This window comes from Ogataea haglerorum, assembly GCF_019207285.1.
Source record: "Ogataea haglerorum isolate 81-453-3 chromosome Unknown 81-453-3_NODE_11_length_416158_cov_97.210077, whole genome shotgun sequence".
In the NCBI taxonomy this organism is placed as follows: Eukaryota; Fungi; Ascomycota; class Pichiomycetes; order Pichiales; family Pichiaceae; genus Ogataea; species Ogataea haglerorum.
Genome location: NW_025065161.1, coordinates 108110 through 129172, shown reverse-complemented (window position 1 = coordinate 129172; position 21063 = coordinate 108110). Strand labels below are relative to the sequence as shown.

At 50.4% G+C, this 21063-nt stretch overlaps 14 protein-coding genes across 14 annotated transcripts; 4 read left to right on the top strand and 10 right to left on the bottom strand.

The window, feature by feature from the left end:
* Window positions 1-42: 42 nt before the first annotated feature.
* On the bottom strand, window positions 43-3060 carry KL911_003932 (uncharacterized protein; the record flags this gene model as incomplete). Its single annotated transcript, XM_043199167.1, has 1 exon — window positions 43-3060. One exon carries the CDS (start codon window positions 3058-3060, stop codon window positions 43-45), a length of 3018 nt encoding a protein of 1005 aa, XP_043053201.1.
* Window positions 3061-3379: 319 nt separating this feature from the next.
* On the top strand, window positions 3380-4480 carry KL911_003931 (uncharacterized protein; the record flags this gene model as incomplete). Its single annotated transcript, XM_043199166.1, has 1 exon — window positions 3380-4480. One exon carries the CDS (start codon window positions 3380-3382, stop codon window positions 4478-4480), a length of 1101 nt encoding a protein of 366 aa, XP_043053200.1.
* Window positions 4481-4516: 36 nt separating this feature from the next.
* Window positions 4517-5074, bottom strand: KL911_003930 (uncharacterized protein; the record flags this gene model as incomplete). Its single annotated transcript, XM_043199165.1, has 1 exon — window positions 4517-5074. One exon carries the CDS (start codon window positions 5072-5074, stop codon window positions 4517-4519), a length of 558 nt encoding a protein of 185 aa, XP_043053199.1.
* An 87-nt stretch (window positions 5075-5161) lies between these two features.
* Window positions 5162-6214, bottom strand: KL911_003929 (uncharacterized protein; the record flags this gene model as incomplete). Its single annotated transcript, XM_043199163.1, has 1 exon — window positions 5162-6214. One exon carries the CDS (start codon window positions 6212-6214, stop codon window positions 5162-5164), a length of 1053 nt encoding a protein of 350 aa, XP_043053198.1.
* A 215-nt stretch (window positions 6215-6429) lies between these two features.
* On the top strand, window positions 6430-9147 carry KL911_003928 (uncharacterized protein; the record flags this gene model as incomplete). Its single annotated transcript, XM_043199162.1, has 1 exon — window positions 6430-9147. The coding sequence occupies one exon, from the start codon at window positions 6430-6432 to the stop codon at window positions 9145-9147; it is 2718 nt and encodes a 905-aa protein (XP_043053197.1).
* A 26-nt stretch (window positions 9148-9173) lies between these two features.
* Window positions 9174-9878, bottom strand: KL911_003927 (uncharacterized protein; the record flags this gene model as incomplete). Its single annotated transcript, XM_043199161.1, has 1 exon — window positions 9174-9878. One exon carries the CDS (start codon window positions 9876-9878, stop codon window positions 9174-9176), a length of 705 nt encoding a protein of 234 aa, XP_043053196.1.
* Window positions 9879-10010: 132 nt separating this feature from the next.
* KL911_003926 (uncharacterized protein) lies at window positions 10011-11102 on the bottom strand (the record flags this gene model as incomplete). Its single annotated transcript, XM_043199160.1, has 1 exon — window positions 10011-11102. The coding sequence occupies one exon, from the start codon at window positions 11100-11102 to the stop codon at window positions 10011-10013; it is 1092 nt and encodes a 363-aa protein (XP_043053195.1).
* Window positions 11103-11188: 86 nt separating this feature from the next.
* On the bottom strand, window positions 11189-12331 carry KL911_003925 (uncharacterized protein; the record flags this gene model as incomplete). Its single annotated transcript, XM_043199159.1, has 1 exon — window positions 11189-12331. The coding sequence occupies one exon, from the start codon at window positions 12329-12331 to the stop codon at window positions 11189-11191; it is 1143 nt and encodes a 380-aa protein (XP_043053194.1).
* An 88-nt stretch (window positions 12332-12419) lies between these two features.
* On the top strand, window positions 12420-13607 carry KL911_003924 (uncharacterized protein; the record flags this gene model as incomplete). The annotated part of the gene is made up of 1 exon (XM_043199158.1): window positions 12420-13607. One exon carries the CDS (start codon window positions 12420-12422, stop codon window positions 13605-13607), a length of 1188 nt encoding a protein of 395 aa, XP_043053193.1.
* A 12-nt stretch (window positions 13608-13619) lies between these two features.
* On the bottom strand, window positions 13620-16652 carry KL911_003923 (uncharacterized protein; the record flags this gene model as incomplete). The annotated part of the gene is made up of 1 exon (XM_043199157.1): window positions 13620-16652. The coding sequence occupies one exon, from the start codon at window positions 16650-16652 to the stop codon at window positions 13620-13622; it is 3033 nt and encodes a 1010-aa protein (XP_043053192.1).
* Window positions 16653-16796: 144 nt separating this feature from the next.
* Window positions 16797-17831, top strand: KL911_003922 (uncharacterized protein; the record flags this gene model as incomplete). Its single annotated transcript, XM_043199156.1, has 1 exon — window positions 16797-17831. One exon carries the CDS (start codon window positions 16797-16799, stop codon window positions 17829-17831), a length of 1035 nt encoding a protein of 344 aa, XP_043053191.1.
* A 206-nt stretch (window positions 17832-18037) lies between these two features.
* KL911_003921 (uncharacterized protein) lies at window positions 18038-18937 on the bottom strand (the record flags this gene model as incomplete). Its single annotated transcript, XM_043199155.1, has 1 exon — window positions 18038-18937. The coding sequence occupies one exon, from the start codon at window positions 18935-18937 to the stop codon at window positions 18038-18040; it is 900 nt and encodes a 299-aa protein (XP_043053190.1).
* A 218-nt stretch (window positions 18938-19155) lies between these two features.
* On the bottom strand, window positions 19156-19476 carry KL911_003920 (uncharacterized protein; the record flags this gene model as incomplete). Its single annotated transcript, XM_043199154.1, has 1 exon — window positions 19156-19476. The coding sequence occupies one exon, from the start codon at window positions 19474-19476 to the stop codon at window positions 19156-19158; it is 321 nt and encodes a 106-aa protein (XP_043053189.1).
* A 72-nt stretch (window positions 19477-19548) lies between these two features.
* KL911_003919 (uncharacterized protein) lies at window positions 19549-20634 on the bottom strand (the record flags this gene model as incomplete). Its single annotated transcript, XM_043199152.1, has 1 exon — window positions 19549-20634. The coding sequence occupies one exon, from the start codon at window positions 20632-20634 to the stop codon at window positions 19549-19551; it is 1086 nt and encodes a 361-aa protein (XP_043053188.1).
* Window positions 20635-21063: the final 429 nt, after the last annotated feature.

Genomic DNA, 21063 nt, shown 5'->3' with positions numbered 1-21063 from the left:
ACACATATTATAGACGCAGCAGTTCGGAGCAGCACCAGTCGTTCACTGAATATCCAAGGTATTCTTCAGCTTCTTGATCAGCAGCCAGTCATCTCTAGGCACTGAGTCTCTGAATGCTGGGTCTTTCAGAGTGTCGATCGACTTTCTCGAGATCAAGGAGTACAGAGGATCTTTTTCGTCAACATGTCTTCCCCAGGTAGGCTGTTGTCCCGAAGGAGCCTCTAATCTCATCGCCACACCGGCGTTGGTCTGGCCCTTTCTGACAGACTCTCTTGACTGGTGGTTGACCTCCAAAGAAACAACTTTTCCGAGTGGTAGCGGAGCGTTTCTGCCGGTAGCAGGATCTGGCTTCACCACACAGATCGGAGTTCCAATTTGGACCATACCTTCCACAACGTCCACACCAATAATCATTGGGTTTCTCTTGTTGATGATCTGCAAAGTCTTCAGAACACATGGGTAGATGGCATACTGCTGGTTCTCCTTTCTTCTCTCGTCCAGCAATTTCTTTTGGTAGGCGGTGAACGAGTCGAACAGATGGTAGATGATATCGGCGTTGAAGATTGTGACACCCTGCTCACTAGCATATTGTTCAGCCTCCTTGTCGATTTTGACGTCGAAACAGAGCATGACCGCATACTCCTTTGCCTTGTCCAACATGGCAGCGGCTTTCATCACATCTCTTTTATAAACAGGACCCAGGCCGATGGACATCACCGGGATCTTCATGTCTTTAAGGAAGTCCAACAGGGCCTCCAACGAGCCAAGCGTCGATGCTTGAACGGTGACACCTCTTCCCGAGGAGTCGACAGAATCGAGCAGCCCTGTCAAGTCGTCCATCACCTCGTCCATGAGCTCCTCCTCGTCGTCGCCCTCGCCCACAACGAGCAATCTGGAGCCGGCAACAGCTTTCTCCAGGTCGTTGGCGGCGATCTTCACACCCAAAGCGGCCTTCACCTCCTTGTGGTGCACGTACTCGGACTTTATACGCAGCTCTCTGGCAGGCGGAGGCGTGAGCAGAGCTCTGATATTCGTGACAATCGGACCGTTCATACCGCAGAGAACAATTCGGTCTCCTTCTCTCAAAATACCGTTGGAAAGCACCACGTCAATAGTGGTTCCGAGTCCTTCGACAACCTTGACTTCCAAAATGGTAGCCTCCACATGAGTGAGGTACTTGAGCTGTTTGCTCATTCTCTTCTGAGTCAGCTCCAGAAGCAACCACAGCAAGTCCGGAACACCTTCGCCGGTGACCGCAGAGGTAGGCACAATCGAGACGTATCTGGACATGTTGTTGTTCTGGAAGTAGAGCTCCGAGTTGAGCCCTTGTTCGGCCAATGCAACCTTGATGGCGGTGTACCTGGTCTCAAACTTCTGCTGCACGGCTTTCGTCTGCTTGGCAAACGAGTCACGGAAAGAGTTGTTAGGAATAGGCTTCCAGTCGTAGAGTCTGTCGATCTTGTTCAGTGCCACCACAAACGGAGCCTTTCTTTCTCTCAGAAGCCTGATCGACTCCAAAGTCTGCTGCTCTAGACCATGCATGATGTCGATCACCAGAATGGCAATGTTACACAGAGAAGAACCTCTCGATCTCAAGTTTGTGAACGACTCGTGACCTGGCGTGTCGATGATCAGCAAACCTGGAACCTCATATACCATTTTCTCATACGGAGCCATGACCGCAGTCTTCTGCTTGATGGCTTCCACGGGAAAGTATGTGGCGCCGATCTGTTGCGTGATACCACCAGCCTCACCTCCCTGAACGTTGGTCTGCCTGATCTTGTCCAAAAGCTTGGTTTTACCAGTATCGACGTGACCCAGAATACAGCAGATAGGGGAGCGCAGGTTTGAATCATTATCGACCTTACCGTTCTTCTCTGGAGCAAGAGAGTCCTGCTTGCTGGCCTCCACAGTAGTCTCTGGAACACTTGTTGGCTCTTTCTGTTCTTGCGGCTCTTGCAATGGCTGTTTCTCGGTCTCGTCGTCTTGTTGCTCCTCGTCGTTCTCGTTCTCCTCTTCTTCGTCCAGGGCAGCCTCCCAATCGTCAGCAATGCCCTCGTCATCATCAAGGGCCATTTTCTCCCAGTCATCAACTAATTCCTCTTCCTCTTCATCTTCCTTGGCAGCCTTTTCCTCGGCTGTCTTAGAGACCTCCTTGGCTTCGACAGCCTTCGCAGCTTCTTCCGCCTCTTGCTGTTTCTTCGAAGGCTTCTTCTTGGAGCCATAGACAACCTTCTTCGGCTTGGCCGGTTCGGCAGACTGGTTCATAACACCTGGAACAATGATATTACTGGCCTGAAGCAATTGCTGTCTTCTTCTCTCCTGCATCTGCTTCTCCTGCTTCTGCTTCTTGGTCAGGTACTTGCCCTCCTTCTTGAGCTGCTCTCTCTTGGCCTTTTCCTTCTCTTTCTTCAGTCTTCTGGCTTCCTCCTTGGCCTTCTCCTCCTCCTCAAGACGTTTCTGCTCTTCCTCCTCTCTCAGTCTCTCTTCCTCTTCCAAACGTCTCTGTTCCTCTTCGGCCTGTTTTCTAAGCTCCATCTGTTTCTTCAGTGCCGCAATACCAGCAGCCATCTTTTTGGCCTTTTTGGCGCCTTTACTGGCAGCAGCATTGTTCTCCTTTTCCTTCGACGCTGCTTCCTCCTTAGCTGCCTCTGAACCTTCAGAGCCAGGAGTTGGCGTGGTCTCTTTGGAATCTTCCTTTGGAGCCTGGGCCTTCTTTCTCTCAGCAAGCTGTTTCTTTCTCAATTTCTCCTTCTCCTTTTTCTCTCTCTCCTTTTCCTTCTTGCTCTTGATGATCGGACCCTTTTGCTGTGGAGCTTGGGCTTTTTCTTCTTCCTCCTGCTTGGCCTTGGCCTGTTTCTTGTTCTTGGCACGCTTCAAGTTGGATAGGAAATCATCTGCAAAGTCCTCCGCTGCTGCTGGAGTCGCCTCCCTGCTAGGGTCTGCGGTCTCGGTCGTGGATGGAGCAGAACCTAACTCTTCGGCTTGGGGCATTTCTGCCTCGAGCTCTTCGTCCCAGTAGTCTCCGGCCTTTTGAGTCTTCTTTCCCTTCTTCGCCATTTTGATGGTGTTGTTTGATGTGTCTGTTTAATGAATGTATTTGACTAGATCAGATCTGTCCGAACATACGAGAGGCGCAATTCTGTGAAGCTGTATGCTCATCCGTTCGCCTCTGCAAAATTTATACAGTGAGCTGCAGGTTGCGGATTAGTTATAGTACAATACAGGGGAGAAGGTCCTGTATCACAAGTGTTTAGTTTAGAATACACTTTAGTTTTACACAAGGGCTAAAAAATTTTCAGGAGACACCACAGACCACACCGTCGCGTCGCCATTAATTTTGTAAAAAAAATTATTATTTTCTCTATCTTTGTTCATCATGACTACCGTCGAGAAAATCAAGGCCATCGAGGAGGAGATGGCCAGAACACAGAAAAATAAGGCAACAGAGAAGCACTTGGGTATGCTGAAAGCCAAACTTGCCAAACTCAAGAACGAGCTGCTGAAGGATGCCAACTCAGGCGGAGGAGGAGGAGGACCAGGGTTTGACGTCAAGAAAACAGGAGAGACCATAGGATTCATTGGGTTCCCGTCCGTCGGCAAAAGTACTTTACTATCGAAACTCACAGGAACGCACTCAGAGGCAGCAGCATACGAATTTACCACGCTTACAACCGTCCCCGGTGTCATTAGATACAAGGGAGCCAAGATTCAGATGCTCGATCTTCCTGGTATCATCGAGGGTGCCAAAGATGGCCGTGGTCGAGGTAAACAAGTTATTGCGGTGGCGCGATCCTGTGACCTCATTTTCATTGTGCTGGATGTGAACAAGCCTTTGCAGCATAAAAAAATCATTGAGAGCGAGCTGGAAGGTTTTGGTATCCGTTTGAACCAGTCGCCGCCAGACATTCTACTTAAGAAGAAGGAGAAGGGAGGAATCAATATTACAAGCACCGTGCCATTGACCAAGATCGACCACGACGAGATCAAGGCAGTGCTGCAGGAATATAGAATGAACTCGTGCGACGTCCAGTTCCGTTGCGACGCCACCGTTGACGACCTAATTGACGTCATTGAGGCCAGAAACAGAAGATACATCCCGGCCATTTACGTGCTGAACAAGATAGACTCGTTCTCCATCGAGGAGCTGGACCTGCTTTACAGAATCCCCAACGCCGTTCCTATATCATCTGGAAGCGGGTGGAACCTGGACGAATTGCTGGAAATGATGTGGGACAGACTCAAGCTGGTGCGGGTCTACACCAAGCCAAAGGGTAAGCTGCCAGACTTCAACGATCCGGTTGTGCTTCGTGCTGGCAAGTGCACGGTAGAGGATTTCTGTAACAAAATCCACAAGTCCCTGGTTGACGATTTCCGGTCTGCATTGGTGTTTGGCACCAGCGTGAAGCACCAGCCGCAGTACGTGGGACTAAGCCACGTGCTCGAGGACGAGGACGTCATAACGATTTTGAAGAAATGAGCATTGAAGAATCTATGTATGAAAGGGGTTGTTTTTTCAAATATAGTAGGCTGCTAGCAGAAATGTGAGGATGAAGCTGATGTTGAAACTTGGTTGTTCGAAAATCATCTGTCTCACATCGATCAAATGGGAGCCCATTTTAATGTAGCGAGTCCAAGGAATGGTGACAATTCCTCTCGAGTTGAGGAATTGGACGCCGAGGTAGAAACTGAGTGATAAGAACACAAAAATAGAACTCAATTTACCCATAACCATGCCGCAGACTAGGCCACACATGGATCCAAGAGACAGCTCCTGGTAGTCAAGCTTCCCCCCAAAAGACTTGTCATATTGAGGTTTCTGAGCGATGTCTTGAACGGTGCTTTCTATTTGAAGCTGCTTTTGGTCACCAATCGCTACCTCATTTCTGATCTGGTTGTGATAGAGCCAATAGCTCGAGATGCCAAGCACTCCTAGCGAAACACCCATTTTGGGTGCTAAAGGCCTGCCCATAGGTCTGGCGAACTGGCTGGAAATGAGTCTGGCCCTAGGCACGGCCTTGGAAAGAAAACTGGACGTATTTGGGCCTGGTCTGAGTAGAATTCTGGAAAACATTAGTGAAAAGAAATGTTCTGCTTGTCATATATAATTAATTGCTACCGCGCCCGAATATTCTTAGTTTATTTTTGTCATATTTTCCATTTACTTTAAAAGAATGTCACTGATAACGGGTCTGTGATCCGAAAGATAATACGAGTTGTCGTACCAATTTTCGCCAACCTTGTATCTGACAGCCTCCCAGCTGCTCGTGTTGGCTCCAAACTGGAAGTCGATCCTGCTGAACGAGTCAACGTTATTCTTGAAGCCGGTGAAGGTAGCAAGATTTCCCTGTCTGTTCTCGACAGGAGTCGCCTCGAGCAGATCCAAAAACTCAAATCCGGAACCCGAGTGGTTGTATTTGGAGACAAATGTCGAATTCAACTTGTCTGTAGGGAACTCAAATCTGCCCGTAGTGATCTTGTACGCTCCATTGGTCTCTCCGCTGACCTGGGAATTGAAGTCTCCGACCAAAAACACCGGGACTTTTTTCGTTTCCTGCTCGTATTCCGCCCTGTACCTGATCAGTGCTGCACCTAGCCGCCTCTGATCGTCGGACTGGTCGTCGAGATGCGCGTTGATCACAACAAATCTGGTACTTTTTTTAATGGTTCGAAAATAGCCAACGGTGCAAGAGCGATATGAGCCGGCACCAGGATACTTCGAAGGTTCGAATGGTTTATCGCTCAGCCAGAACGTGTCATTTGAAAGTAGCTCAATTGAGTCCGGATTGTAAAAGATCGCCTGGTATTCGCCCGCCTGTGCTCCGTCGTCTCTGCCCACTCCGATATACGGCATGTCCAGGAGCTCTCTGAGGTCTTCAACTTGTCTGTGTAGGCCCTCGTTAATGGTAAAGAGGTCCGCCTCGTTGAACAGGACCTCATTTTTGACGCCAATCCTGCGCGTCGACCACGGTTGCTCCGTGTAGTTGGAGTAATACTTGGTCTGTGTGTCAAGAGGAACGGTCCTGTTTAGAGCCGCAATTGTCTCTCCTACGGTGATATCATTTGGCATGGAGTCGTATCTCAAATTCCAGCTCTGGATTCTTATTGTGGAGCCGGTCTGTGCAGAGCGGGGATAAATCATGATTAGCACAGCGATCAAGAAAATGAGAGCAAGTATTCTGATTCTCGCGGAGGAATTGGCAGTGGTGATCATTTTGTGTCATGGGCCAGTTTTTGTATGTTACATCGGCGGTCGTTGAATGTCAATTTATCCGTCGCAGGACAATATGGTTGGACGTTTTACGGCACCAGACGCTCTTAAAAAGATATTTTTTGTTTTTTATTCAAAAAAAACTTCCACGTGGGAATCTTCCTTTCTAGCCCCATTTGGGAACACAACGGGACGCCACACGGGCTTGTATTTGCGCGATGAGCACGCAGACCGCGGCATTTTCGAACGGTAAAAGTGGAACGGCCTCCTCACCAGTCCAGAAGGTGTCCAACGACCAGGATATGACAGCCGTGTCTGTACCCTCCAAGGAAGAGATCCAGCTGGAGTTGCTGAAATTGGAGAAATCTCTACAGCAGGCTACGTCTCTGCACCAGCTGGTGAGACTGCTAGGACAGATCGATTCGAAACAGCAACAATTAGACTACATTCTTCACAAATTCACAAACAAACGATATGTGGCCCACGGCTCATCGATTCGCGCTTTGGAGATCAGCAGAGTGGAACTGTCGTCCACTCTGAGCCATTCGCGGTCGCTCAAGAAAATTATGGACAACGCGTCGGCGCTGAGCTCGAAAATCACCGAGCGAGTGCGACTGCTCGACTCGGAAAAATCAAAAATCAAGGCTACCAAGGATTACGTGGAAAATGTAAGAACCTTAAAGTACGAGGTCCAAAAGGCAGACGCGGCAATCAAGCAACAGGACTGGCTGGTAGCAGCCACATCCATTAACGCTGTCCGCAACCTACCTCCTGGTCTGATCAACGACGAGTTTGTCGAATTTATCGTCCCCACTAGCGACCTGCCCGAGATGCCGAGTGTTCTGCTTGATTCTTGGATCTCGGAGCTGAACGATATATTTCTGAGCGAGTTCAACGAGGCTGCTGCCAAGAAGGACGTGCAGCGACTCACCTATTTCTTCCAGTTGTTCCCTCTCATCGGCAAGAGCGACGTCGGTCTCAGCTGCTACTCGAGATTCATTTGCAATATTATTAGCGACCAGTCGAGAACCAATTTGAGAAGCGTGCAAGGAAAGGGCGTGCATTCGAGCTTCTATGCGCAGGTGTTATTCCAGCTGTACCAAACCATTGCCGATATTGTTCACCATCATTCGCGAATAATCACGAAATACTACGGGAAATCTGTGCTCCCCAAAGTCCTAAGTGCAATACAGACGGAATGCGATCTTCAAAGCGGCCTCATTTTGGACACCTTTTGGGACGCAAAGAACCTGGATAGGGCGATCGGCGATATTAGTAACTACGGGTACCCGATCCTCGTCGGGTCAATTTTGAGGAATATTCAGACAGAGGAGGAATTACAGGACGACAATGTTGTCATTTCTCTTGCTGAAGTTTCGAGTCTGATCGACGAGCTGTCTGCAATGCTCAACCATTGGGCAATGTATTGCAAGTTTTTTGTCGTCTCCTGGAACGAGGCTCTCGATAAATCTAATGCGTCGGACGCTATTTATCCACAGCCGTTGCTGTTGAGTACATTCATGGATAAAATTCACAAGAAAGTCACTAGGAGTTTTGACCAGCTTTGCACGTTTGCTATCAGAAGGACTATAGAGAAGGCGTTTCTTCTGGAAAACCTCCCTGACATCACCCCACAACTCCAGCTCTGTGTGCGGTACCTGGCATTAGCTACAAAGAGCAACGCATCCACCAATCAATCACTGCTCTCCCTGACTCCAGAAGACCCGCCAGTGACATCGATGGTCGAGGATATCACCATTTCGTTGAACGTCATTATGTTACAGACAATCACCACTGGTGAATTCTTCACCATCAAAAACATGATGTCCAACACCAGGAGGATTCTCGAGAACGACTTCCTGAATATCATGAAGAAGAAACTCACCGAGTCACAGCCGAGAGCAAACTCGGTTTTGCTCACGCCTCAAGCTATCCAGTCTTTGCATACCAATAATCGGACAAGTGTGCCTATCAACCAAAAGGGTGGGTCCTCGAACCTCGTGACTCCAAGAAGCGGCACCCCGCCTGTCGGGGGCAAGGACTTTAATTCTGGAAGCTTGTTCATGAAAAGCGCCACTTCTGCATTGAACGCGGCCATGAACCTGAGCGGTGTTGAAACAGAAACTGCAGATAAGCTTCAACAATTTGTCATTGTGCTTAACTCGATCAGCGTTTTCCAGCAGTATTTGGACAAACTGTCGGACAATTTGGTGACGAGACTCGAAAACGACAATCTTTTGATCGTAGACGACCAGGAGTTTGGTCAAGTCCGCGCATCCATGGAGAAAGACCCTAACACGGATATACAGCTTCATGTGGATCTCGACAATGGCGAGGGGACCGACGATAGTCCGTCAGTTAGAGACAGGCTGAAATCGGTGGTGATGACGTTAAGCACGTCCTTCGTCGAAAAATCAGACCTTGTGCTCAAAGAGAACATAAAGACGATCTTTAACCAGAATTTCCGGTCCAAGCTGTCCAAGATGGTCAACGATGCGCTGAAGGAGAGTGACTATCTAATCTCCTCTGATGTCTTGGCTCTGAGCTCGACGTCAGAGGTTATGGTCAACTTCATCAGGGAATGGAACTCGTTGATCATTCCATACCTCACCATGTTTACCAGAGCTAACTTCCAAGTCCTGATACAGCTGGCGGTGACGAACCTGGCAAAAGAAATGGAAAATAAGATCTGGTCCATGGAGAGAAAATGCAATGAACTGGGAGCGGCGAAGCTGGAAAAAGACGTCTCGACCATTATCAGCGAGGTCACCAAGTATGACTACAGCCTGCGGGACAACTTCATCCGGATCACCCAGATAGTCGTGATGCTGGGATTGGACGATGACGACGAGGTGGAGGAGCTCAATGATCTCGAATGGGCCCTGACTCCCGCAGAGCGGAGCAGGGCAAGAAATCTGAGAATAGATAGAAAGTAATGTAATATTGTACAATGCTATATGCTCTATATTTGCAATCCGTCTTGATTGTCCGTCTTTTCTGCCTCGCGCTGTTGCTGTTCGAGCTTGGCCTTCCGTCCCGCAATGATCTGTTCGTCCGTTCGTATCTTGAAACGGCCCTGGATCATGGCCGGGTTGAATTTCGGATGGCTCAGCTCGCACTCCGGGCCCTTCGGACAAAACCCTGTGAGATATAGCGGACACATGACCTTGCGAACGTGTCGTCTCTGGCATTTGGGGCCGTCTGGACAGTAGCCGAGGTTCGAGTAGTTGTAACATTCAGCAATCTTTGATTGCGGGTCGACGTGAAGATAAATGCACTCCGGCGACTGAGTGCACACTCCATTTTGCGAATAGTAAGCGCATTCGGGCATACGTTGGAGATTATATTCGTGCAAAAAGTCGCAGTCGTCGCCCATCTTGCACAGTCCTCGCAGCCAGTACTTGCACACGATCTTGTTGTTGAATATCTTGGAAGGATGCTTATTTTCGCAGTCGTTGCCGTTGGGACACTTTCCTGACTGCAGCCAAAACTCGCAGATCGGTCTGTCTGGATTGAGTCCAAAGCCGTACTGTCTGCGCAAGTACGGCTCGAATTTGAAGGTTGCCTTGTCCGATCCCACGTTGAACATCCCCAGCGCCGGCATCATTCCCAACGGAGGCATCATGGGCGGAGCCAGGGGCATTGATGGGTTTTGCGACGACGCCATTGGTGAATAGAAATAAAATATAATATATTTACTTCACTTTCGCCTTTTAGATATGGTCGTGCAAACGCAAACTTTATAACCGTACTATACATCGTATCCAATATACACTCTCGCACAGATCTCCTGCTCTGGTCAATGTCGTCTGAAGATCTCCCAGTACTTGTCCACCATCGAGCACCCTATGAACTTGCCCAGCCGCACGATCTTGTCCTGTCTGCTGAGCCTGCCAGCTTCCGAGCCCTGGCTGCCCAGCAGCTCGTAGTTGACCAAGTACTGGTCGAGGGCGGCGTTCGTGCAATTGAAAAGCGCGTAGATGTTCACGAGCAGCGGCAGACCCGACTCATCGTTTGCAGGGTCGACTCCGTTAGCGAAAGGAATCAGGTCGTACGCCTGTTCCAGCCCTGTGCCCCTGTTCTCGTTTAGCGATCTTGCCAGCCTCTGCTCGATTCGCACGGCCGTGCGGGCCTGTTGCCTCATCTGCTGGTACAGAACCTGCTGTGTCTGTACGACGGTCTGTAGAACGTGCTGGACCTGGTACAGTTGCGGCTGGTGGGCCCCGATTTGCTGCACCATCTGCTGCGCGCTGTATAGCATGGTTTCGAGCTGATCGGCCTGTTTTTGTACCGACCTCTGGGTCGACCCGTTGCCCTGCATGTCCAGACGGTACAGAGGCGTCTGTATGGCGATCGACCTCGAAATCGAGTCTGAGTAGTCGTGTCCCGAGAGCGAACCCGTGTGTCCGTTCGAGGACGCGGATGAGGTGGAGCCCCCGCCAGCCGAGGCTGCGCCGTTGTTGACCATGATGCCGTTCCCCTGGAGCATCGAGTTCGGCGCAGCATACCCGGCGGGCCCCAGGTCGGTTGGCGTTGTGAGACCAATGTCTAGCGAGCCTGTTCTGTCGGCAGCACCCGAGGCAGCAGACTCTGTGCTGGAGTCCTTGGTCTGCGAGGGCGACTGTTGCGGCTGGGCCATGCGGGACCTCTGTGCGTCAGCGTTCTTAACTAGGTCGTTGGGCGCGGCCCCAAACGGCCGGCGAGTGATGGCCGATTCGGGCTGTCCCAAACGATGGGTTTTGTTTATATGCCGTGCCAAATTTGTGGGTCCATTCCTGCTGGAGTACCGGAACGTCTTGTCGCAGTGCATGCACTGGACGTTGGAAAAGCCATTCTCGTTCGAGATGTGTCTGTAATGCTGCCACACCCAACTGTTTGGAGGCCGAGGCATGGTCGGATGGTTTGGGTGACAATTTTATTTTTCAGTCAAAAATTATCTAGGGACGATAAATCAGAAAAATAGCAGTCGCTCTACATCTATCGATCCTTTCGCTCGCGCACCATGATTCTGCGGCGACGCATCGTCTCCTTGTTCCAGAACTCGTTTCTGTACAATTCCCACTGCTCGCGGATGTCGGTGCTGAAAACGCGCGGATTCAGGACAATCTTCACATCGGTGACGCCGCCGTTCGAGGTCGCAAGCTTGATCTCGAGCTCCACAAGCCAGTTGCGGAACTTGGCGACCGAGCTCACTCGCACCACTTTTGACAGATACTGTGTCTGCATTTTCAGCACGCGAATCGGTATCAGAAAGCACGACTTGAGCACCACGAGCAGCGCATCGTACATCCGGACGCGCACCTTCACCAGTCTAATGTTGAGCTGTCGCAGGCCCTTGTTTGTGATCACCACAAACTTGCGCGGCCGCACAATCGTCCTATGGTACTCTCCGCTCAGATAGAACAACAGCAGCGTCACAACGTCGATGATAAATACGATCTGCGTAGCAAACCGGATGTAGCTGGAGTCAACCGTCGAGAGCAGCCGGTAGCCGCTGAAAAACAGCACCACGATCATGCTGATGAAGAACGAGAAGTATTTCCGTCGCAACAGCTTCTGCTCCACGTTCTGCTGCCGCAGCGACTCCTCCAGTATGAGCAAGTTCTTGAATATTTTAGCTGTTTGGGAAATTTCAGATCCAGAGCCAGATTCGGGAGCACCGTCTCTCGTGCGCGAGCGCGACGACCCGGACCGCTTGTTCTGCGGCGTGCTGCTTCGGCGACTTCCCGGCCGGCTCGGCGTCTTCGTGTGCTCGTTCTCGCTCTCTGTGTGGTTGCTGTAATCGATGTTGGATCTCAGTGAGAGGTCACTGGCCCGTCGTCCCTTCTTTGTCGAGATCGGCGTATCCAACGCGCGTCCCCGCAGCTCGCCAAACGATTCTCTGTGCTGCGAGAAGTACGAGTCGGAGGAGATCGTGAAAAGCTCGGGAGCATTGATGTCTCTGTCTGAGCCAAGCGACCACACGTCAGAGTCCGACGAGCACGCGATGTCGTCCTCCTTCTCATTGATTCGCGGCAGCAGCGACGGTGACATCGTCGGAGAGCTCGGCGGCGACGTAACAGGCTCCATTTCGGACGGCGAATCCGCCGCGGGCGAGTCCTGGCACTTTTTGCTGGACATGGATGTATTTACGAATTTTTATTTTCTATTTTTTCCTGGATATATTTTCCGTATTTTTTCCCATTTCGTACCCTGGATGCTCAATTACATGGAATACATACAAAAATGCTTTTACACCTCGACGCTGTGGAATCGCGACAACTCGTACGAAAGCTTTCTTGCAACGTCCAAGCAGGTGCTGGATTTTCCGATCCCCTCGGGGTTTAGCATGACCGTGTCCTCGAAGAACACTGAGAACAGTTTCACCTCCATATCCATCTCGCAGCTCGGGGAGCTGGCGGGATCTCTCTCGTACATGTACAGCTCTGTTGACGTCGCGTCCGCGTACAATGATACCGCCTCTGTCTCGTTACAGTCCATGTTTGAAGGATACCGTCTGCTTTCCTCGCCCAGGAATTCAAACTACAGTAAGAGACCCACGCTGCTGTACGGGAAAATGTATTTCCCGTCCCAATTTCTTGAGGGCATGTTCATTAAACGTCTTTCCGAGGACTCGCAGCTGCTCGTCAAGTTCATCAACACGCCTAAGCTGAACAAGCTGTCCAACTCCACAAGCATAATGAACGTCTGCTACCAACGCCAAACACCCAAGTCCGCGCAGGACTACGTTTTCTCGACGAACGAGGCGCTCTTTGGCCTTCGATACATATACAATCTCGGCGCACCTACCCCGGCGGCAGACTCGTCGCTGTTTTCCGTCGGCTGCGAGCTGTGGTGCGCTGCCCAGTCGCTGGCTCCGGGAATGTCGACTGGACTTCGCTACTCCACGCACCTCACGTCCTCGGGCAAACCGCTCACGATGACTCTCATCATAAACCCGCTGCTAGGCTCGATTGAGTCGACATATGCCATCAAGACCAGCGTTCTGTCGACTTTTGTGTCAAAATACAACTTCAACGTGTACTCGTACGAGAGCGATCTGTCTCTGGGATGTCATCTGTGGCGATTGTCGGACGAGAACAAGTCCGTGACGGATGAGCGTTTCAACAAAATGAAGACCGAGGAACAGCAAGAACTGATGGACAACTTCATGCACATCGATCCGGCACACATGCTGTCAGAAACCAACTCCACCAGATTATTTATCAGCCAGCACCAGACGTCGGATTTTAGTAGCAGTCTCAAATGCGCAACCAGCTTGAACAAACAGCAAGTTAGTCTTCTCTGGGAGGGGCGTTTCAAGGACTGGTTGCTGTCAACAGGAGTCAAGTTCGACTACAAAGACATGAACCCGAGGAGTCTTGGGTACGGGCTAGAACTCCAGTTTTCGTCTTAATATACACTCTATCTACTCAGAGAACAGCATGCTCTCCACAGCCTTGGCGGCCTTGTCGTCGTCGCCGGACATCATCGAGTCGTCCAGCTGCAGTTTGTTCTGGGCCAGTTGCAAAATATTCTCCTCGATGGTATCTCTGCAGATAATTCTGTAAACGTTGACCTCTTTGGTCTGGCCGACTCGATGAGCACGATCCTCTGCCTGCTTGTCGTCGTGCGGATTGAAAGACTGGTCGAAAATGATAACGTTGTTGGCGCAGACCAAATTGATACCAAATCCACCCGCCTTGGTACTGAGCAGCATCACAGGCACCTCGTCGGCCTCGTAGAATTTGTCGATGATTCCCTGTCTCTCGTCAACAGAGGTCTGTCCGTCCAGTCGCAGGAACTTGATCTGGTTCAAACTGAGCACCATCTCAAGGATATCGAGCACCTGGGTAAATAAGGAGAAAACCAGCACTTTTTCTCCCTTCTCGGTCACCTTGTCAATAAGTTGCAGCATTTTTCTCACCTTTCCGCTCTGGTAGTATGCCTCGTTGTCCAATTGGAACGAAGCCAGCTGCTTGGAGTACGTGTGGCACAGTCTATTCAGCTCGAAGTCTGACATGACTTGCATGTCCTCGAAAATATATTCCCTATTGGCATTGTAGTAATCATCGCTCTTCATGATGTCTCGCGACATCTTCTTTAATTTTGAGTCCTGGTAATGAGTTCTGAAAAGCAGCGGGTGCAAAGCAGCTTTACGCAGCTGCATCACCACATTCGACGCCGACAGGGACATGGATGCCTTTGGCAGTTTGCGTAGCTCGTCCGGGCTCATCAGCTTTCGTCTCTCCCTCTCGGCCTTGGCCTCGCGGGCTTTCTGGATCTCCTGCTGATAAACGTCCTTCTGGTACTCGTCCAGATCGCAGTACTCAATGTGATGGTGCTTAGCCGGAAGATGCTGCATCACCTGGTCCTTCTTTCTTCGCAGCACAAACGGTGCCATCATCGCACGCGCGTTGGTGATTGCTTGCTGCGAGAGCAGCGGGTTGTAATTCTCCTCGTCGTCTGTGTCGCCGTCCTCCGTCTCGCGTTTGTGGGTCGACTTGGTGGACGCCTTTTGATCAAAAAGCACCAGCAGATCTTCGCGCTTTTCGTGGAATATGCCAGGCAGAATGAACGCAAGCAGCGAGATCAGCTCTCTCAGGTTGTTCTGCAGTGGAGTACCGGTCAATAGCAGCCGGAAACGTGCTCCCAGCTTCATCAGTTTAGCATATCTATCAGAATTCGAGTTCTTCAGCATATGGCCCTCGTCGTAGACAATCACGTTGAAGTTGCGACTTCTCAAAAACGATTGGTCGTACTTGTGGCCTGTAGCAAGAGTGTACGTAGTCACCAGGACGTCGTAGTCACTGTTGTACATCAGCTCCTCTCTCAGTTCTGCTCTGGCGCTTTGGCTGCCATAGTAGGGTATCACCTTGAGAGAAGGAGAGAACTTCTGAAACTCTCGGAGCCAATTTTCCAATGTGGAAGACGGAACAATCACCAAGTGCGGGCCGCTAAGAGACTGCTGTTTGAGATACGTCAAAAATGCAATCACCTGTAAAGTCTTTCCCAATCCCATCTCGTCGGCAAGAATACAGGAGAGTCTTTTTTGGTACAGCAGGTTTAGCCAATTCATTCCAACGATCTGGTAGTTTTTCAGCTCAAACCCGTCTGCCATCAGCTTTGGCTTGTGCCTGTAGTAGTCAACTTTGACCAGAGGCGGTCTGCCGCGAGGTCTGCCGCTTGACTTGGACATTTTCAGAGTGAACTCTCTGTCCTCCATATCGTCATCCGAAGTGAGCGCCTCATAGCTTTCGTTCTTGTTCTGAGAGTTCTCGTTCGAGAATAGCGTCCTGTCCGACATGTCGTCGTCACTCTGCTCGCTCTTCACGTCGATATCAACAATCTCCAGCTCCCCCTTGTCGTTGTAAACCTCAGCACCCCATTTATGGATAGCTTGGGTGATGCTGTTTCCATGGGTCTGGCATTTTTTGATCAGCGAATCGACCGCAGCGTACCCTTTCAACTTCTTGATGGTGGTTTCGAGGATCTTCTCGCCAGCAGCCTTCTTTTTCATCACTCTTTTCTTCTGCGCGCTTGCAGAGTTTTCTTTTTCTGCAAAATCAAAGCTCTCCACTTCCTCAAGCGACTTGAAAGGTCTGCTGTCTATTAATGCCTGCGCAACAGAAGGCGGGACACCGGCAATGTCAACAACATCCCTTTTCTCGCCAGTATTGAGAAAATGCAGCACTTTCTCGTCAAACTCTAGATCCACTGGTTCTTCGACTTCAGACTCCTCCATGCTGTCGTCATCAACTTCTTCCGGCTCTTCGTCGTCAAGAACAATCAGCTCATTGTCGCTGTCTGACAATGTCGTTGCTTCACGCTTGGAATCTCTAGTCCCACGCACCAGCTTCCGCTTCTTGACAGGAGCCGGCTCTGGTTCTCTTTTGGTCTGAGCGTTTCCATACCTCTGTAAAATACTAGAAGCTTTTTGCAGCTTCACCTTGGAGGAGAGCACGTCATTTTCTGGCTTTATGGGCGACGAAGAAGAGAGCACAATTTTTTGAGGAGACACTATCTGTGCCACGCCTTTCGGATAGCCGTCTGAAGGTTTTGAGCCAACTCCCTGTGGCAGCGAACTCAAGTATGCAGCAGCCTCTCTTAGCGATCCCTTAGTTTTCAGGGCCGAGAGCACGGTTGCCTGCGATAAATGGGGAAATTTATTTTTCAGCGCCATGAAACTGCGTTTGAGATCTGAAGAAAGCGCGCCCTTGGGAGGGGCAAGAGGCTCTTGCAAGAACTTCGTTCCCAGCGAACTGCTGGGGGTATAGGAGAACCGCTCCCTCAAACTAGGGAGACGGGTAGTGATCTGGATAGGAGAAGAGGCTGGTTCTGTGGACTGTGATCCGACCCTGATGGGCGACGAGTCAGGGACCTGGACAGGAGAATCCTCAGAGCCTCCCGCCAATCTCTGATTATTATTCGCGTCCTCTATAATTATGCTATCGTCAGTCATTGGTTGATCTGGACGAAATGCGACAAGGAACTTAGGGTGTAGTTTTTGTTAAACGCGATTGAAAAAACGAGCAAGACGTTTTTTAGCTAAATTAATTTTTTTCTCTCGACGCGTCGATCCTACTTATCGCGTCGGTATCAGCTAATGACCTATCGTGTCTACGCCTGCGGCTCCAACGGAAACTTCCAGCTCGGGCTCGACGACAACGAGGACCGCAGCCGGCTCCAATGCGCCCAATTTCAGACTGAAGAAGGCCGCACCACATACCTAAACGTCAGGCCCATCAAGATTGCCTGTGGTGGAAACCACACGCTCGTGCTTCTGGAGAACGGACAGGTTTTCGGGGCTGGCTCAAGCCGTCATGGACAGCTGGCCTGTTTTCAAGAATATTTGCCTGTTTTTCGAAAGCTCGATCTTCCGGTCAAGGTCAAAGACGTGGTAGCAGGCTGGAACTACACCGTATTCATTTCAGCAGATGACGAGGTGTATACCTGCGGACAGGGCTTTACAGGCGAGTTGGGGCTCGGGAAAACACATCTTGAGGCTCTGCCGACCAAAATAGTGTTGCCAGACAACGGCCGCATCGTCAAGGCCGGGTCCTCGCTCCACAACGTCGTTATACAGTTTGAGAACGGAGAGCTCTATGGCTTTGGAAATAATAAGAAGGGCCAGCTGCTTGACGGACCCAAAGTGCTATGGATTCCTACGAAGCTTCCTATGCATGCTTGCGATTTTGCGCTAGCACGCGATTTTGCTGTGTTTTTGAGCGACGGGCGGCCGCTTCTTCAAGGAAAAGACCAGCACGGAATAGCAGAACGGCTCCAAGCTGTTAACCATGTAGACCGCATCTGGGCCATGTGGAGCTCTGTTCATCTTCTCTCTGGCCGGCAACTTGTCTCATATGGGAACAACTCGCATGGCCAACTGGCTCCTGCCACTACCGTCGACAAGCCCTTGAAAATTGCTATTGGAAGCGAACACGGTCTTTTGGCTGAAGAATTCAAGGTATTCGCCTGGGGATGGGGAGAGCACGGGAACTGCGGCGAGCACCAGACAAGAAAAGCAGGCGTCACGTTTGACTACATGAACGAGATCTACACTGAACGACATGCCGTCGCGGATGTGTTTGCGGGCTGCGCAACGTCGTGGGTAGTTGCCCAGTGCAGCGAGAACGTCTAGCTGTCTCCTCAGGTTCTTTCCCATATTCATCTGTGCTTTGCGAATAATGCAAACGAAAGATGGAAAATATGTTCTGGGATGTTATTCTAGGAACAGTTGTATCGACGGGCGGGGAACAAGAACCCCCGTCCATCTTCTTTACCATCCAAGTAAAAAATAAAATTTAAAAAAAAATATGACAAATTAATCTAAAATACACATGCATTTCACTCCTGCAGTCTGGCGGGCGATCTGTCTCTATTTTTCAGGAAGTCTGGGAACAAGTCTTCCTCGTCGTCGCAATTTCCTCTTCTCGGTTGCAGTCTCTCTCTGTATCTGTCACGACCCCTTTCGCTTCTCCCTCTCGAAGGACCCCTTGGCGGGCCTCTCGATCTAGGACCGTCCCATCTTCCAGATATCTCAAGTTTTCGGTAGGAGTCTCCATCCTGTTCGTCCACAGGCCCGGTGTCCTCGCCTGTGATCAGGTCGGGCCCTCTGTTGCGGGCTCCGCTACGGCCTCCTTTGTAGTTGCTGTATGTCCTCTGTCTCTGGGTCGGCTCCGGCTCACCGTGAATCAGGTAGTAGCGCGAGTAGTTTCTTGCACCTTTGACCTTTCTGTCGCCCCAGTAGCTCTGTCTTATTGATAGTCTAACATTCTGATCGTTGAAACCAGGATCGTTGCTGATGTACTCCATGGCGCCGCGTTCCTGCTCCGGAGAAAGACCGTCGGAGACCTCAGATAGGAGATTCAGCGCCTCCAGTGCAGCGTCGGGCTGCTCAAACACAATGTTGATTTTCTTGTCGTTCACCCATTCGAGAGTATAGTTGAATCGAGCGTATTCCTCTCTGTTCTCGAATTTGAGGTCTGGCTTCAGCAAAGAGTCAATGTACAGCTTGATTGCTCTCGTGTCCAGTTCGTCGACGCCCGAAAGAAGTAGCGACCCCGGCCGGAGCTCGTTTGGGTCGTGTTCCTCAGGTTCTGTCGAAAGACGTTCGGGAGACGCCGATGGCCCCGTCTTCTCCGTCTCGCCCATGTACTCAAGGTGCGGAGGCAGCTCTGAGGGTTCGACGTCCATTTGGTCATCGTCGTGGACCACAGTGGTCAGCTTGGTTGCGAAGTCAGACATGGAAGATTAAATGTTTTTAGGATTGGAAAATGCACGACAAAGAGCCTGGGGAGCGAGCAGGACGGTGTTGGCACATGGTGCTAGCTGTAAAGCATTTACAAAGAGAAGAAAGAGCTGCGCGGCCTTATTGTGGCCTTAGTAGTATATTTCGTAAAAGAAAGTACAAGACTAGGCCATCGTCGTTCTATCCATCTAATATACAGTTACATTATTCACACTTATTCCTTCTCTGTCTGCTCGTCGTCCTGTTTCTCACCTACCCACAAAACGTTGTTGCACCGCACAAACAGCTCGTCTCCAAGATCCGTGCTCGTTTCGGCCGCGGTGTCGATCTCCTTGACGTCTTTGTCCAGCAAAAAGTTCATGTAGTTATCGATAGACAGCAGCTTTCCGTGGTATTCAATGTTGTTGAATTTCAGCTTTATCACCACAGGCTTGCCGATAAGCGACTGCAGATAGGGTTTAGGATTGATGGGCTGGAAAGACATGGTACAAGGCAGTTCAACTATATTTTTTTTTGCACTAAATTTTCCAGTCATATTTATAAACGGGTGTAAATTCTGCTATGTAACTGTCTTCTATCTTTTGATTAGTACATCTATTTGGCACCCTCAAAGCTCGTCAGCGTATGGAACAGCGTCGACGTCTCCAACAACAGCCAAGTTGAATTTAGGAACGGAAACAGAGTCTTTAGCAGCAGAGATGTCGACAGTGAAGCCCTGGGCAGCCTGGTTGTAGGTAGCCAGAGCCTTGTACTTAGATAGACCCTTAGCCTCCTTGAGCAGCTTGGCAGCCTTGGAAACTAGAGCACCGGTCTCAGTACCAGATGGAGAGGTGATGGAGATGTAGAACAGAGCAGCACCGTCGTATGGCACAACCTTGGCATCGACAGCGGCAGACGAGCTGGCTGGGAGCGAGGATTTGGCGTATGCAGCAAGAAGAGAGTAGGTAGCAACGTCAGAGGCGGCGACACCGATCACGGCAGAGGTTGGGCCGGCCTGTCTGATTCTGGCGTCCTGGCCAGCCACAGATTTCTGTGGAGCAGGCGACGTCTCGCCAGCTGGGAGCTTGGACAGAGGAGACTCAGAAATGAATTTTTTCAGGTCGGCCTCGACCACGTTTAATCCAATAACCTCAACATTGCCGTCCAGGAACACAGACTTGGCGAACTGGGCAATGTCCTCGGATGTGTACGATTTAGAGCCGTCGTAATAAAGTGGTTTACCCAGGCCCGTTCTAAAGGTGATGGCGTGCAGTGCTTCCAGGGCCTTGAATTCAGGGCTGCTGTTGGCGGCCGCAGCCTCGGTCTTGGAGTATGGGAGGGCGATCTCTGCCAGCTCGTGAGGCCTGAAAAGAGTTCCGGTCAAAACGTCGCCAATAGCGTTGACGTAATATGGCAGAGCTTCCTTCAAAAACTTGGCCTCAAGCACCAGCGAGTCTCTGGTGACGCTGGCCTTGTACTCTCCTCCCAGCAGTTCGGATTCTCTCTTCAGTCTCAAACCGCTTCTGGCCTCAGTATTGAGAAAGCTGGAAGAGGCAAGCAGGTGAGCCAGACCTGGGGCACTGGCTTTGGAACCGGCGTTTTTCACAATCACCTTCAGAGACGAAACTCCCGATCCTGGAGCCTCGACAGTGGTCACCTTGACGGCCTTTGGCACAGTAGTGGAGAAAGATCTGATCGACGTTCTTGCAAACATTCTTGCCCTGTTGTACTCGGATGGAAAACTTTTTTAACTTTAATGTTTGTTATAATTTCTAGCTAATTGGTTAGCCTGAAAAACTACACACATCTCCCGGTGCGTCGTGGGGAAGATATTTTTCTCCCACGGAATCTCGAGGGCCAAAAGATTTGGGAGCTGTCAACTGGGGCAGGCTCGCTTCCCATGACTCTACCGCCTACTTCACAATGTAAAAGTCTTGTAGTACATCTCCCCTTATAGGCACGCTCAATGCAGTCTCCGTGGGATGGGCTTTCCTGTCCATCTATTTGCTTCGACAACTTCAGTGTTTTTATAAATTCTTCTTCTGTGATTGGACGGTGCAAATACTGTGACATCCGTCCACCACTACTAGGATTTGGATTTTTTTTGCTTCCTTTCTTCAGGCTGTGTTCTCTTCCGCTTATG